The following is a 13,763-nucleotide window of genomic DNA, read 5'->3' as shown; positions in this document are numbered from 1 at the left end:
TATATATATATATATATATACAGTACAGACCAAAAGTTTGGACACACCTTCTCATTCAAAGAGTTTTCTTTATTTTCATGACTATGAAAATTGTAGAGTCACACTGAAGGCATCAAGGGCTATTTGACCAAGAAGGAGAGTGATGGGGTGCTGCGCCAGATGACCTGGCCTCCACAGTCACCGGACCTGAACCCAATCGAGATGGTTTAGGGGTGAGCTGGACCGCAGACAGAAGGCAAAAGGGCCAACAAGTGCTAAGCATCTCTCGGGGAACTCCTTCAAGACTGTTGGAAGACCATTTCAGGTGACTACCTCTTGAAGCTCATCAAGAGAATGCCAAGAGTGTGCAAAGCAGTAATCAAAGCAAAAGGTGGCTACTTTGAAGAACCTAGAATATGACATATTTTCAGTTGTTTCACACTTTTTTATGTATATAATTCCATATATAATTCCACATGTGTTAATTCATAGTTTTGATGCCTTCAGTGTGAATCTACAATTTTCATAGTCATGAAAATAAAGAAAACTCTTTGAATGAGAAGGTGTGTCCATACTTTTGGTCTGTACTGTATGTATATATATATATATATATATATATACACACACACACACACACATATTAGTCTCTGTGGCTTTTTGAAAATGTATATTTCAATATATATATTTTTTTCATACGTTTGCAGGTAACAGTTGATTGTTTGTAAACTATTGCAGCAACTCATGCTGACAGGTTCTCTGAGCGCTAAATGTGAGGCTTACATCCCTCATTCATAAGAGGTTATTACGTGTATGAATAAATAACCAGAGCATTCATATTAAACACATCTCTTTTTATAACCATGCAGACAGGCACAGTTCCACACTTGATCTTTCTTCAGTGCATCACTGGTATGATTTGTGCATGTAAAAACTCTGGCTCAGATAAATTACACAAGTCACATTCAGAGGCTCTACATTTCAGCTTTTATTTAAAGATGCCACATCCACATTATTTTGCAATGCACATAAGCTATTTTATGTGAATGTGCATTATCTGCTATAACTAGATAAATAACTAGAAGAATAACAAAGAATAGTAGAATGAATTGTGCTACAAAGCTGTGTGTCATAGCAAATAAAAAAAGTGAAAGCAACTAACACCGTAAGCCTTGCACATTCAAGTTAAAATGGCCACCCTCAATCTTGATTTCAAAATAAGGTGGATAGTGATAGTTCACTCTTACGCCATTCCAAACCTGGATGTACTGTATATATCTATCTATTCACCAGTTAAAGCTGTTATATTCTCAAATGAACTGCAGACTGTTGACTTGTTTTAATCACCTGAACTGAGTGATCACCTGTTGTTCTGCTGGGAGACCCTGGTTAACTGTAATTATTGTGCATCTTTACATGAAACTAAACAGGTTTTGGTGAATCACTGTAGGGGTCAGAAGAACCTGATGCCCAGGTCTCTATTTGCTCTTTGAGCCATACATACAGGTTGTGAGACGCCACCCTGAACTGACAAAAGGCCCAATGACAAGCAAAATGACCATTTCTCAGAGGAACACTCTTGAACGTCTTTTTTTTCTTTATCTTTCCCTTTCTTTATTTCCATTTTTCCATCTCTTTCCCCATGTGGTGATGGACTGTCAGTGTAAAAGCACTCATGTGGATGAGTTTAGACACGGATGAGTGGAGAGAATGACAACTACACTCTCAAAGAAAAGGTTTTTAAATAAATTTGTTATAAATATATTATTATATTTATAAATTATTCGTTATGCAAAAAAATAAATAAATAAATAAAATAATAATAATAATAATAAGGTTTATACACCAAAACTAGATCTCATAACGGCAATATTCTCTATAAGTATTAGTATTTTAGTATTTGTTTATTCAATCATTTCTTTATTATTAACCTTTTCCATTATCCATAATATTATAAACCGTAATATAATGTGTGGTTTAAAGCGTCCAAATACTGTAAAATACATGTTTCTCGTTTAATAGTATTGTTTGTTTTAATCACACAAGTCAAACAGCGCTCTGTTTATATATACACGCGAAGCCCCAATCACTGAAAAAACATTATCTGCCTAATTTACATACTAGAACCCCGCCTTCCGCCCACTCACGGCAGCGTCATGATGGAACACTATCCGGTCAATTTACATACTAAACCACGCCCGCCGTGGCGAACATGTTCATACATTCACCCGGGACCATCCGCGGAAAAGGAAGAAAATTACTGGCTGTCAGAAAAGTTTTCCTGCGGGGAAAGGATAGGGCTCGTTCGGGCAGAGGACCGCCAGAGGATCGCGCTCTCAGGATTATTAAGTGTCGCAATAAACTGTATTCATCATGGACGCGCTAAAATCAGCCGGACGCGCGATCATTCGCAGTCCCAGTCTGGCTAAGCAGTCTTGGACCTCTGGAAAACATAAAAGTGAGTTTTACAGCTGTCAGTCTGCATGCATTTACTTGAAAACGGTCGTTATAGTTCTTCTTTGTATCTGTTGATCTGTTATGAAGTTCAGAGTCAAAGTTGCTTGCAACCTGTGTTTTAAAGCAGGGATTTACTCGTGTTTACATTACATTTCATCACAAATCTTGAATTGTTCAAGTATATGGGGTCCGCTGTTTGTTAGTCAACTATATTTTAGTGCAATTTGAATGCGTGTTCAGCAAATTACGCGTATTGTCATGACTGCTTTTTGTATTGCATGGCTTTATATAGATTTGTTTCCAAAAAAATAGGGCTGGGAACCGAGAAACGTTTCTTTTTCAGAAACGATTCAAGTTTTAAATAAAAAAAAAATCCAAATTATGCCTCAGGTGTTCGGTTTTTGACAGCATGCCCTGCACTGATAGTCACTGAATCTACAGCACGATTCAGTGTTAGTTCGATTCCCGAACGAACGATTCTTCTGAACTGGTTTCTTATAGTGAATCAAAACCAAACAGCAGAATCGGAGTAGGCTACCCTGATTTCCCGAAATGACTTTCAAGATCCGTCTCTTTTTTTTTCTTTTTCTTTTTTTAATGTGAGCTGAACACATACTGCGAAATCAGTGTCGTTCGATTCCCAAACGACTGATTCTTATTAATCTGTTCTTTAAAGTGAATCAAAAACAAACAGCGCGATCGTTTTTTTTTTATTGAATAAAAATGTACTCCAATTCGCGAACGAATGATTCTTACGAGTCGGTTACAGCGAGATCAATGTCGCCCGATTCACGATCAGATTATTCTAACGAGCCGATTCTTTTCTCTTTCTTTTTTTTTACGTGAGCTGCGAAATCAGTGTCGTTCGATTCCCAAACGACTGATTCTTATGAACCTGTTCTTTAAAGTGAATCAAAAACAAACGATCGATGTACACCGATTCGCGAACGAATGATTCCTATGAGTCGGTTATTTTCTGGTGGAGCTGCAAACATACAACGCGAGCAGTTCGATTCCCGAACAAACGATTCATCGGAACCGTTTCATTATAGTGAATCAAAACTAAACGGCACGCTCTGAGTACCCTGATTTCCCTAACAAATTACTTATGATCCGGTTCCCAAACGAATGATTCTTATGAACATGTCATTTAAAGTGAATCAAAACCAAAAAAGAAATAGAAGGGGTTGTGCAGTGGTTTGAGGAACACAACTTGATGTTGAATGTCAAAAAAACTAAATAAATGATACTTGACCTGAGGTTTATGGGTGATCATAGTCCAATTTTAGTTAATGAGGAGGAAATCGAGCTGGTAACATCATATTAGTATTTTGGTATCTACTTCGATCTTCAGCTGCAATGGAGTCATCATGTGGACTATGTTTGAAAGTGAAAGTGAAGTGAAAGTGAAGTGACATTCAACCAAGTATGGTGACCCATACTCAGAATTTGTGCTCTGCATTTAACCCATCCAAAGTGCACACACACAGAGCAGTGAACACACACACATACACTGTGAGCACACACCCGGAGCAGTGGGCAGCCATTTATGCTGCAGCGCCCGGGGAGCAGTTTGGGGGTTCGATGCCTTGCTCAAGGGTACCTAAGTCATGGTATTGAAGGGGGAGAGAGAACTGTACATGCACTCCCCCCACCCACAATTCCTGGCAGCCCGGGACTCGAACTCACAACCTTTCGATTGGGAGTCCGACTCTCTAACCATTAGGCCATGACTTCCCCACAAGCTAGTCAGCGCTTGCATTTTTTGAGAAGGCTTAGGGTCTATGGGGTGGATAAAACTATCATGTTACTGTTTTACAGATCAGCTATTGAATTTATAATATTCTATGGTCTTACAATATGGTTTGGCAATTTGACTGTTAAACTTAGGTCACAACATCAAAATGTGGTTAGAAGAGCTGGAAAAATAATTGGTATGTTGTCTCCACTTTCTCTTCAGGAAATTTTTGAGAGGTCTGTTAAGAAGCAGAGTCTAAAAATTATTAGTGACCCAAGTCATATTCTCCATAAGGAGTATGAGGTAATGCCCTCGGGCAGGAGAGTTCCAATCTGTAAACTGAATAGATATAAATTTTCTCTAATTCCGTTATCTGTCAAATTATTGAATAAGTGATTGAAATTGTTTATGTGGGTGAGGGTTATGTGATGGGTAACATGTAATGTTAGTGTATTATTAGGATTGTGTGGGAATTATGTTTTGGAATGGTTTATTATTATTAATGTGTATATATGTGTATGTGTATATATGTAAAGTGGATGTATACATGTATGCATGTATTTTTTTCTTTCTTTCTTTTTTTTTTTTTTTTCTTCGTGTGTGTTTTGATCTGCTCTCCCAGTTGCCTATGACAAATTTCTCCTAAGGGAGACAATAAAAGAGAATTACTAACTAACTAACTTTTAATTGAATAAAAATGTACTCCAATTCGCGAACGATTGATTCTTACGAGTCGGTTACAGCGAGATCACTGTCGCCCGATTCACGATCAGATGATTCTAACGAGCCGATTCTTTTAAGCGTTTCAAAAACACATAGATCGATATGATTCAGATGTATATGAACTGGTGTTTTTTATGTTTTTTCAAAAAAAAAAAAAACATTATTTTTCACATAATTTACCATAATCCAAACTGTTCTGTCCCTTCTCTGACAAACGCCTCGATTATTTCTTGTTTTAATGAAGCCCCTCCCACAGAAATAAGCAATGGGCTGAGATTGGTCAGGTGGCTCAGTGTGTTATGATTGGCTACACTGCCTCGAGTGCATCACAACATCCCGCCCCTCAATCTCAGAATGTGCTGCGGATGTATTGGAAACAATGACGTCCTCTATATTGTTTATCAATCTGAGCCCGATTTAGATGTAGAGAATATTAATGAAGAGGATCGTGCAGAACCTGTGCAAGCACGTTTCTAAAGCGCATGTTTGTTTGTTGTTGTCTCATACTTTTACAGTCATGGCCAAAAATATCGGCACCCTTGGTAAATATGATCAAAGAAGGCTGTGAAAATTCATCTGCATTGTTAATTCTTCATTGTTAATTCACAAAAATGTATCCTTTCATTGGATAATAAGAATTAAAAATAGGGGGAAATATCATTATGAAATAAAAGATTTTCTCTAATACACATTGGCCACAGTTAACGGCACCCTTTTATTCAATACTTTTTGAAACCTTCATTTGCCAGTTTAACAGGTCTAAATTTTCTCCTATAATGCCTGATGAGGTTAGAGAACACCTCACAAGAGATCAGAGACCATTCCTCCATCCAGAATCACTCCAGACCCGTTAGATTCCCAGCTCCATGTTGGTGCTTCTATATATGAATGGGAATATACTTCAGAGATATTTTAATCATAAGAATTTCTAGGGGTGCCAATAATTGTGTCCAACGAGTATTTGAGAAAAATCTTTATTTCATAATGATATTTTCCTCCCATTTTAAATTCTTATTATCCAATGAAAGGATACATTTTTTGTGAATTAAAAAAAATAAAAGATCAAAAGGATTAACAATGCAGTTTAATTTTCACAGCCTTCTCTGATCATATTTACCAAGGTTTGCCGATATTTTTGGCCATGACTGTAGATACGCTGTTGTTTGTAAATGCTACCGCTTCTGTTAGCATATGGTTTTATTCTGATTTAAAGCTTTAATACAGCACATGAACCGTACGCTTGTATCACATGTATAACGTTTCTCAATGTTATGTGAAAATAAGAGTATAAAAGGGAACAGTTTGTTGGAGCTGATCTGATGATCTGAATGAGAGAAAGAGAGAGACAGAGAGAGAGATGTAGAGCAGGGGGACGTGAGGAACTGGATTGAGAACCGCTGCTTTAGAATGTTGATTTTGAAACTTGTGAATCCATTAGAATCATTAGAAGACAGAATCGGGATTCATATATGAACAGATTTTTAAGTTCACCCCTAGTTTTCTCCTCCTCTTCTCTAAAGCAGCACAGCATGGTCTCACCCCATTTGTTGTGTCTTCCCGGGGGCGGGGTTTATCTGGGTTCGTGAGGTAACAGACCTGGGAAGAAGCTCATTTCAAGATATTCTTCAAAAATACAATTTTTGGTTCCTTTGCAGAGAGGCAGTTATGCAGTTCAGTACAATACAATGATGAGTCAATGAAGAGCTTTTTGTCTTTTGGGTGAAGTATTTCTTTAAATTTCTGTGCACTTGCACTGGTATCAGCTGTTGGTGTTCCACTGGATCCAGAGGCATCTTTGATCTCTGATGTTGTGTGTAAATCCTACAGACAGCACAGTTCAGTCCATCTGCTGCACGGTGGCGGTTCACAAAAACAAGCTTAACTGCCTGGTGACCCTTTGCTTTCACATGGGGAAGCTGTCAGACTGATGTCAGCACACTGTCATGTTTGGGTTTTGGTATGCATGATATATTTGTGAACATGCTAGTATTGACTAGGGATGTGCATTTTAAGCAAAAGTAATATTTGATAATCGCTAGGTATTATTCGATTAGTAGTCGAAAATTGCACCCCTCCCTCGCATGCACCCACGCACCCATACACGCATAAACACACACCCATAAAAAGAGAGAGAGGGAGAGAGACTATTCAGGCTTTCAATTTGTATGATAACAAACTGTTTAATTCATTATAGAATAGTCTCTTCTAACCCAAGCCAACAGATGGTTGAATGATTGCTGAAACATTAATATAACATAACAGAATGACGGCACTTATTAACATAACAGTCAGTCTATTATCAACTGTTCACAAGGCCTAGGACATTTCTATTTTAAAAATGAGCATGAACATTAATAGCATTTTTTTTTTAAATTACAGATTCATTAAGATTAGAACAGATTAATTCAGACATGAAAATTAGGCTTAAAACACATTAGGCTACGCCGCTAAAATATATTGTGAACAGCCTGAATGACAGCACTTATGTGAACATTAATTTTAACGTCTGTATTTATAATCTATTTCATATTTGTATCCATGTCCACTTGCTCGAAAGAAGACAGGAGAGCAGTCTGTTCATAATTAGTTCGGCCGCAAAGTACTCCCTTTCTGCTGTTGCAGCCATTATAATAGTTTTAATTTTGGTTTTTAGTGGCAAAGTGGTTATATTTTGTTTAGATTATTTATTAATTTAATTCAGAAATATAATTGGAACATTTTATGTTTGTTAAATTCAAGTTTGTTTGTTTTTTAAATAGCCTAAAAAGCGGCCAGCGCAAGACAGTAAGTTGAGCATTTTTGATCAGTTTGTCCTTCCCAAAAAACATTAAAAATAAATAAGATTAGCATCATAATATTTTAGGAATAAAGTAACAATTACGATAATAAAATCATGTTACGTTGAGTGAAGTAAAAGTGAAAATAATACACCTGTATACCAAAAAATTATAAAAAAAAAGTATGTGGCACCTGTCATTTTCCACATTTAACAGGAAAAACAGCAGTAGGCTTACTCACGATTTTTTAAACTCAAATTGGTTTATTTCACGAGACACTTGTTTGTATTAAACTGATTTGTTTTTTTTATTGTTTTTATTTTATCTTAAAATTGACAGAAGGCTGAGGCTTTGTGTTATAATAAAAAGTAACAAAGCCTTATTGCGATTTAAAATTGTACATATTATTTCCAATCATTTATACCATAATTAAAAGCTTGTGAATAGTCATATAACTTTATTTAATTTAGAAAAATCAACATAACAGAGTCTAAATTTTTTATATATGGGTAGTCAATGTTTATGCTTATCAATCAGTGGAATATTACATTTTATTCTTTCAACAAATAACACATCATTTTAATGCAGCTAGCTCGTAATCATGACTTAAAGGTCCCATGACATGGATTTTTTCCTTTTTTTTTTAAATGCTTTTTTCCTAAAAAAGCATTTTAAGAAATAAAAAAGCATTTTTATATCCTGATATTAGCCCTCTAGCTTGAATGCTCTGTTTGAAGGGCCGTGTCTGCTGTGAGACTCCGAGTAAACGACAACTGTTGTGATTGGCTGACATCTTTGCATACGAAATGCATATTACATGTGGCACCCCTCTCAAATATATATATATTCTTATACTATTACAGCTGTCGAGATTAACGAATCGTGGAAGTGTTGATTATATAATTATTTTTTCGATCTTGTCCCATCACATGAAGGCTGCAGTGATGAGCATTGAGTAAACAGAGTCTGTTTATCGTGTGAATGCAGTGATCTCGTCATTATTGCAACACGTTTTCTCTCACAAAATGCTTTCACCATGACTAACAGCAAACACATGAATACAGTAAGAGCTTTGTTGTGCAGCATAACAGCGTCATTCATTGTAACGGCAGTTTAGGCAAGTGTGCAGATATACTCGCGATGTGTGACAGCTCCGAAAAAAAAGGGAGCATTCTTTGATCGCTCTCTGTAGTTAAATCACAATTTAAATAACAGATTTGTTTCATGCTACTAAGAGAAACAACGTGAAGTTGATCGTTTAGTCACTGGCTTGATTCACTGATGCATAAACAATATTAAACGATTTAGAAAGAAAGTCTGTGTGAACTTGAATAATTAGCTACACATCAGAAATCACTGATCACAGATCAGGCATTAATGAACACTGTTACTCACTGTTTGTGGCGTACTGTCATTGCGACTGAATTATATGTAAATATTTGGGCAGGCAAAGCAGAGAAAGGGGAGGTAACATTTCTCCTTATAACGTCACAAGGAGGAGATTCAAGATCAGCCCGGTTGAGCTTCCATTTTCTCAAAGGCAGAGAAAGATAGCAAAATCTCGATTTACACCAATTACAATTTCTAGAATCTTGGGGACCATATATAGGCTAGGGGAACTCATATTTATGTTAAAAAACCTCAGAAAGTGAAAATTTCATGTCATGGGACCTTTAATACGTGGGAAACATGAAGTTTCATTGCTCAGCACAGTGGAGTGCATCGTTTTGTTAACTTTGTGGTTTATTATTTTGAGTTGTTTGGGATGCGGTGACACAGAAGACCCTCTCACAACATATTGCTTTGTAAATCTGTTGTGTCTGCTGCTCAGAAATGTTCACGTAATCATGCTGCACGTATGAGTAGTTCCCTGCTCCGGCGCAGTTAGCGCTCACACTGCATGCATACCGCACCCTAATTAAACTGAACCATGCTCTGGCCCACTTCTTACAACCAACCGCGTCCGAGCATGGCATGGAGCGATCACAGTCAACCGAACCAGGCTTTGGGTGTCAGAAGCGCTTGGGCACAGTTCACAATCACATCCTTAGAAAATAATCATACAGCCTAATTGATATTCTGCAATTAAATCGGCTAATCGAATATTCGAAAATCATGACCCATCCCTAGGGCTGGGTATTGTTCAAAATCTTTCGATCCGGTGCCAATTTCGATACCTCAGTTTCGATACCGGTTCCTAACGATACTTTTTCCGATACCATATGTTTTAAAATCCATTTCAACATCAACACAAATACATTAAACACACAACTTTTATTTTCCACCTTAATTAAAACAAATTCTGGTAACACTTCACACTCAGGATAACATTATTAATACACCTGGTTGTGCTTTTTTGATAGGGGTGCGGCATTCAGGGGCGGACTGGGACCAAAAAGTTGAGCTGGACTTTCTTGCCCACAGCAGCCCACCACATCATAACGCAAACGCGCCTGTTTTGATGTCATTTATTAATTTAATATTTAAGTAAACAGTTTGGGGATTTTAACCAATAGGGCATCTGATCCTAAATGTTAAATGTAAATCCTAAATGTAAATGTTAAGCTTAAAAAAAAGTTGGTTGAAATCTGAATCCTGCATGTTCTGCGTCTCTGTGTGAATGAATAAAAGGTTTGTTTACTACAGATACTGAAGCGCGTGACGTTTGCAGTAATTTCAGCATCTGGCGTCTCAATGAGGACATAAATACATAAACTACATCATCACCAGAACTGTTCTGAGTCACTTCACAAGCATTTTACTGTTTCATTTGAGTAAAACCAGTGTCAATTTAAAGGTATTCACGGTAGCCTGTCAAAATAAAAGTTCATTTTTACATAAAGGCATAGTGCTAGAAATATTACTATTATTTAGTAGAATTTATGTGATACTGCTACTACTGTTGAAAAAATTTATAAAACTTTTTAAAGAAATAAATCACACAATATTTGTTTTCCATGTTTTAATTTTATTATCAAATCCCTTTTATTTACCAAAAAATAAAATATGTTTAAATTTCATTACTTAAAAGACAAATATAATTTGGGTGAAACTTGTTTACTGTTTTTCATAATTATATTACTTGTAGAAAAACTTTAAACACAATTGTAAATAAGTATAAAGAATGGCATCAGTTTTATTTTTAGTGATAAAAAGTGTTTTTTTTTTAATTAGCATATTTTTGTGTTTTGCTTTGGTACCGATATTGGTACAGAGAACCATGGATTTTCACTGGTGTTTCACTTTTGGTACCGTGACAAGACTAATAATGATATTATTATTATTATTATTTTTTTGTATTTAATATGAGTAGTATACTTGTATTAAAGCATTTTCAACAGATGTCTAATATTACAACTGTGGAATATTCAATTAAATCAGTTGATTGGAAATCTCTTACTGATTAATATCAGAATATTTATAACATTTGGTTTGATGTTAACCGGGAGCTCAGCAGGTTTCAAATACCTGAACTCCCTTCCTGAGATAAATCTGATTATGTTGACTCAGAGCAAAAATATTGTGTCTGTAATTCCCATCTTTCCGGCAGTGAGGGTTTGGAGCTCCCACTGGGATGTCGGGAGTGAAATGTGTCATGCAGAAGATCTGAGCACCGCTGTCAGTGTGTAATGGAGACTTTGTCCATCAAAGCTCTCTTTACAAACCAGATTTACCACCTAAGACATCCTCAGTATCTCAGCACTCATATATACACAAACACACTCCTATTCCTGCTTGTGTGGTCGGAGATTGGAAGCAGATCAGGGTCAGTAAGAGATTTAGAAAGTGATTTTGTAAAGAAGCAGTGAAATTGATTGGTTATTTAACTTCTCATGTTTAAGTGATGTTATGGGAGGCCTGTGTGTATGGTAGGCTTGCCGCAATCACCGGTTATGTCACTTGCCCACCACGGCACCGACCCCCACCATCGTTTTGATATTTTGTAGTAATAAAATAATTTAGTTCAGTAAAATAACAGACACTACAATTTAAAACTGAACACGGCTGCTCAATGCAGCGTCCCGAATGACAGTCGCAACACAGATCAGATTTAATTTATCAAGTCAGGAGATTGAGGCGAGCTGACTGACAAGAAGAGTGAGGAGAGACAGACAAGACGATGGCGGATGATTTAGTTTCGAAACTTAATGCAAAAGCGAATGTTTGGCAATATTTTGGATTTTGAAAAGCCTGTCTGTCGCCTTTTGCCGTTTATCTAAAGTGATTTTGGAAATTTTTTAAAACATTTGTTTCTTATTTAATTGGTTCCACATTGTTTGCTGATTTTTACTTTATTTAAACTATGTGTCATATATGTTTTATATATATAGGCTAAAGTGAGTTTGACGTTGTATTTTGTTGTTGCATTCAAGCAATTGACGCCGAACTGCTGCTAATTTGGCACTTTTAAGCTATTTAAAAGTGAAGGAAAGTGAGGAAAAGAGGGTAAATTCAAACGAATTCGTACGAACAATTGCTTTATGCCGAATTGCCGTTATTTGAAAGTGAAAGTAAAATGCCCATGCCACTTTTACAAGCTATTTAAAGGGAAGGAATACCACGGTGATACTGGTATCACTGGTGTTGTCACACGTCGATTAACCAGTGGGAAAGTTTACTCAACATCACAACCCTAGTATATGGCTGGGAGATGTATTGAGCATTGATGATATTTAGGGGAGAAGGTGCAAAGGCACCTTTCGCATCCGCTTTTTCTTCTTCTTTTTCCGCTCTTGAGTTTGTGGCAGCCCATATAATGGCATGTGTGAAAGTTGTGAAATCTGGCACAGAGATAGAGGACAGTCTCAACATTAACCACCCTCAATACCACGACTGAGGTGAGACTCTTGAGCTAGTCACCGATCTCCCAACTGCTCCATGGGTATGTTCACAATGTGTGTGTGCACTTGGAAGGGTTAAATACAGAGCTCAAATTCTGATTACGGGTTACCATACTTGGCCACACGTCTCTTCACTCACTCACTCACTCAAAATCTGGAAATCCAGCTTTTCCGACCTGAAAATGATGCTCTCGTAAAGCATGCAAAAAAAAAAAAAAGTGCGGGGGTGGGGTGGTTTCGGGGGGTAGGCGGTTGCGATGGGTCGGGTATTGGTAAACATAATGATCGCTCTCCACTGTCAACGTTTTTTGTGCCTTTGAATCATGTCGTCATGTCACTCCGCAAGTAGTCCAATAATTTGTCACGATTAAAGTTCAAAGTGTACGCGCACCGTTCTGAATGCCACACACCCAACCATCCACTCACGTGAACAGCTTCAGTTGACTGACGAAGACCGTGAACACGGGTGATTCATGTAAGCAAATACAATAAATTGTCTTTCATTTTTATATGCAGGTCTAGTAAAATTAAACCAATCAATTGATCACTTTTGTCATGATTCCATAACATTAATGTTAAACGATTCTGGTCTAACTTTGCAAAGTAGGCTAACGCCATGTTGGTTATTGCTTACTTCTTGCTAGAAAGTTTAGCAGCTTCTACAAGGCTCGAAATTGCCAACATTTTTGTCGCATATGCTCCTGAAATTTAATCTGTGCGACCTAAAAATATATTTGGGAGTAACGTTATATGCGCGGAGCTTATGAGCATATCTGTCCACTAATGACTCGTCCGATTTGCGAACTAATGACTCCTTTGAACCGATTCACATTAATGAATGCTTAAATCTGATCTGGGTCGAGTTTCCCGATAATGATGTATCTTAGCTCTGAAGAGCGCTCTCAACGTGCAAGGTTATAAACGCTCGCCGCAATTCCACGCGCTTTTCCCGAAAACTTTACTTGACATGAACGCGTTCTACGTGCTACTAAAGAGTCGCTGTCCATTCACGAAATTCGTTCTAAAATGTAACCTATGGAATCGTATTCTGAACGTTCAACCTAATAATCGTCTTCTGTTGTGAATTAGCAATCATAGAAGTCTATAATAAAGCACTGACAAAATGGCTGAACAAAAACACAAGAAAAGATACCTTTCAAAAATATAGAGGCAAATAAAGATGTTATTTTTAATAGATGTAAAGGACACCATAGTAATAAGGAAAAAAAAAACACCTGGGAGGACAAGAAA

The 13,763-nt window shown here is 37.0% G+C and overlaps 1 protein-coding gene across 4 annotated transcripts in view; it reads left to right on the top strand.

Moving 5' to 3' along the window:
* The first annotated feature begins 2,182 nt into the window (after positions 1 to 2,182).
* Positions 2,183 to 13,763, top strand: part of LOC132110419 (low density lipoprotein receptor adapter protein 1-B-like) — a 45,333-nt gene continuing 33,752 nt past the window's right edge. For all 4 annotated transcript variants that reach the window (XM_059517003.1, XM_059517002.1, XM_059517005.1 and 1 more), the window contains exon 1: positions 2,183 to 2,434. In XM_059517003.1, the coding sequence (XP_059372986.1) occupies positions 2,350 to 2,434 (85 nt within the window). In that variant the 5' untranslated portion in view covers positions 2,183 to 2,349. The remainder of the gene's footprint in view (positions 2,435 to 13,763) is intronic.

This window comes from Carassius carassius, chromosome 30 (genome assembly GCF_963082965.1).
Source record: "Carassius carassius chromosome 30, fCarCar2.1, whole genome shotgun sequence".
NCBI classification, from domain to species: Eukaryota; Metazoa; Chordata; class Actinopteri; order Cypriniformes; family Cyprinidae; genus Carassius; species Carassius carassius.
The sequence above is the reverse complement of the archived record's forward strand: the minus strand, read 5'-3'. Positions and strand labels throughout refer to the sequence as shown.